The 2445-nt window shown below is 56.6% G+C and overlaps 1 protein-coding gene across 2 annotated transcripts in view; it reads right to left on the bottom strand.

Moving 5' to 3' along the window:
- Positions 1–346: 346 nt before the first annotated feature.
- Dctn3 (dynactin 3 (p22)) overlaps positions 347–2445 on the bottom strand; it is a 9165-nt gene continuing 7066 nt past the window's right edge. Inside the window, exons 6-7 of one of the 2 annotated variants that reach the window (XM_005401050.2) lie at positions 893–952; positions 347–717 (exon numbers count right to left, since the gene is read on the bottom strand). In XM_005401050.2, coding sequence (XP_005401107.1) covers positions 628–717; positions 893–952 — 150 coding nt within the window. In that variant the 3' untranslated portion in view covers positions 347–627. The remainder of the gene's footprint in view (positions 718–892; positions 953–2445) is intronic. The other variant, XM_005401053.2, reaches the window with a different exon arrangement.

Below are 2445 nucleotides of genomic sequence, written 5' to 3'. Positions count from 1 at the left end.
CCCCCAAAGCCTCACCCAGTCATGGGGCAGGCTTTTAGAATTTATGATTGATCCGTGGTCCAATGCTGGGATTATGGGTGCGAGTGCTACACCCGCCCTGGGGCAGATAGTTTACGTGTGTAAGGGAGAAAGAAGCTGCTTGCTGCAGTTCCTCCCTTTTGCTCTTGTTGCTTTTGCTGTCTTCCACCGTCATGAATGTTTGCCCTCTGCCATGTGCCACCCTGCCTTGGAGTATGGACTGAAACCTCCACAAACTGTAAGCAAAATAAACCTTTCCTTCCTTAATTTTGGGTGTCAGGTATTTTGTCTTAGCAACGAGAGAAAAGGAACCAAGACACTACTCCAGTCAATGGGCAGGCTGGCAGCTCTTTACCATCAAGGTCGCCAGTGACCAGGAAGCCAGCGCACTTCTCCAGTGATCCCTATAGTTTATTGTCACTGGGATAAATACACTGATGGAAGAGGGCATTTACAAATCACAATTTCCAGGTAATTGGATCTCTGACCTCAGAGCCCCACCTGAATGCAGACAAGTGATTCCAGGATCCAATAAATACAAAACCTTCTTTGCCTTGACAGACTGGCACGGGGCGCAGGAGCCTGGCTGCTCTGGGATGGGAGTAGCTGTCACTCTTCTGCCGGCTTCACTTGCTTGGCAGCCTCTAGCTGGCAAAGTAGCTCATCCCACTGCACGAACTGCTTAGAGAGAAGCATCGTCTAGTTACAGTCAAGGTGAGAACAGAAAAGACTTTCTTACGTCTGCCAAAAGGGGTGGGGCGGGGGAGCAAGGAATAGACAGGTTGGTTGGGATGGGACGGGATGAGATGCTAGAGGTGTGACACAAAGGACAGAGCTTGGGGACAGCACCCACTAGGCTGAGCAAAAAGGATACAGTTTTGTTGTATTCCTCCAGGAGAGCCTTGGACTCCTCAGTGATCTCCACACACTGGTCCTGCAGGCCCACAGCAATAGGAAAAGAAACCGGACAAAGCCCCACTCCCATGAACTTCCTGCCTCATCACTCCCATAGAGCCTAGAAAAAGCGATGTTCAGACCTAGCACGAAGGGGCCAACTGCAAAGGGGCACTTCCAGGCTGCAGGCTGGTGTCCCAACAGCAAGCCCCAGGCTGACGGGGAGGGAGACAGGCGACATGTTAAGTAAACCTCCCCTTCAGCACGTTTCCTTCTACTCTTTCTACTTCTGAACCTCTCTGAACTTGAAACCAAGGCCTCAGAAAAAAAGAAGGTGGGGAACCCTCCATCCCCCAGCTGTAGTCAAGGCTGTAACACACAGGCGTGCGGCCTGCGGAGCGCGAGTGCCGCTTCGCCCTGACGCCGGGGGCGGGGCACGGGGTGCGCCTGGAGGAGGGGTGTGGCCGCGAAGGCGGGAGGGCGGGGCTACCTGTTGCGGGGACGCGCGCCCGCGTGGCGCGGCTCTCCTGCGCGGACGACACCCTTCGCTGGCGAATCTGGGCTTCGACCGCACCCGTGGGCCCTGGCGAGCGCAGGCGGCTTTCGGCAGCGGGCAGCCGGGCCGCATTTTGTGCACCTCACTCTGGCTGCGGGGCCGCGGGTCCCGCCGCTCGCGACCCGCGAAGGGACTGCACCCCACGCCGCCCGACGCCCACGCGGCCCAGGCGTGTTCAGTTCTCGTGGTGCCCGGCGTGTAACACGCTGAGTGCTGTTAAGTGGTTTTATATACGAAGCACAGAAGTGGCACTGGGGGCGCAGAAAAGGTTACACTGGGAGACGGTGTGGGCGAGGAGCTGGCGACTGTTTGGCTGGAGAAGTAGTCTAGGATGACGGCCAGGTTTCAGACAGGTTTCCGCACGCTGGAATTTGGGGCGCAAATTGAGGCTGCTTAGGGTGAGGGTAGCGGGCAGCTCCAAGTCTGGAGCCGAACATTCCCTGTGACCACCAGGGGGCAGCAAACACTGGCGTGCGGCGCCAACCCCACTTCGTCCGTTTTCTGTTCTCCCTCCCGCTCCCGCCCAACTTCCCTTCCCCCTAGCCGGACTTTCTGCACCCAAACCCGCCGGCCTTCCCCTCAGCTGCTGGCTCCAGGGCAGCGCCCGAGAGAAATCTCAAAGCTGCTCTGTGCACGCCCGAGTACTGCTCCCCTGGCTCTGAAAGTCCCCGTATGCCACCATCGAGAACATTTCCCCTCGGCCCCTTGTTGCTTTGTGCCTGAAAGGACCTTGTGCCCAGCTTGTAGGGGGTCCCTTTTCTTTGACTGTCTCCCTTGCTACCCTGTGCACTGCAGGGATTAGGTCTTCCCTGCCTGGCATAGCACCTGACTTGGTAAACACGGGGTAAATGGATGCACAAAGGAACGTCCCAATCACACCAGTCAAATGAGAGCCTTTATCTTAAAAGCTGTACACCTCCCCAGAGCCAGACCAGAATGAGTACGGTTCCTATTTGTTATGGTTTGTGTCTAGATGT

The sequence above is a fragment of the Chinchilla lanigera genome, unplaced genomic scaffold (genome assembly GCF_000276665.1).
Source record: "Chinchilla lanigera isolate Chin_1 unplaced genomic scaffold, ChiLan1.0 scaffold00071, whole genome shotgun sequence".
NCBI lineage: Eukaryota > Metazoa > Chordata > Mammalia > Rodentia > Chinchillidae > Chinchilla > Chinchilla lanigera.
The sequence above is the reverse complement of the archived record's forward strand: the minus strand, read 5'-3'. Positions and strand labels throughout refer to the sequence as shown.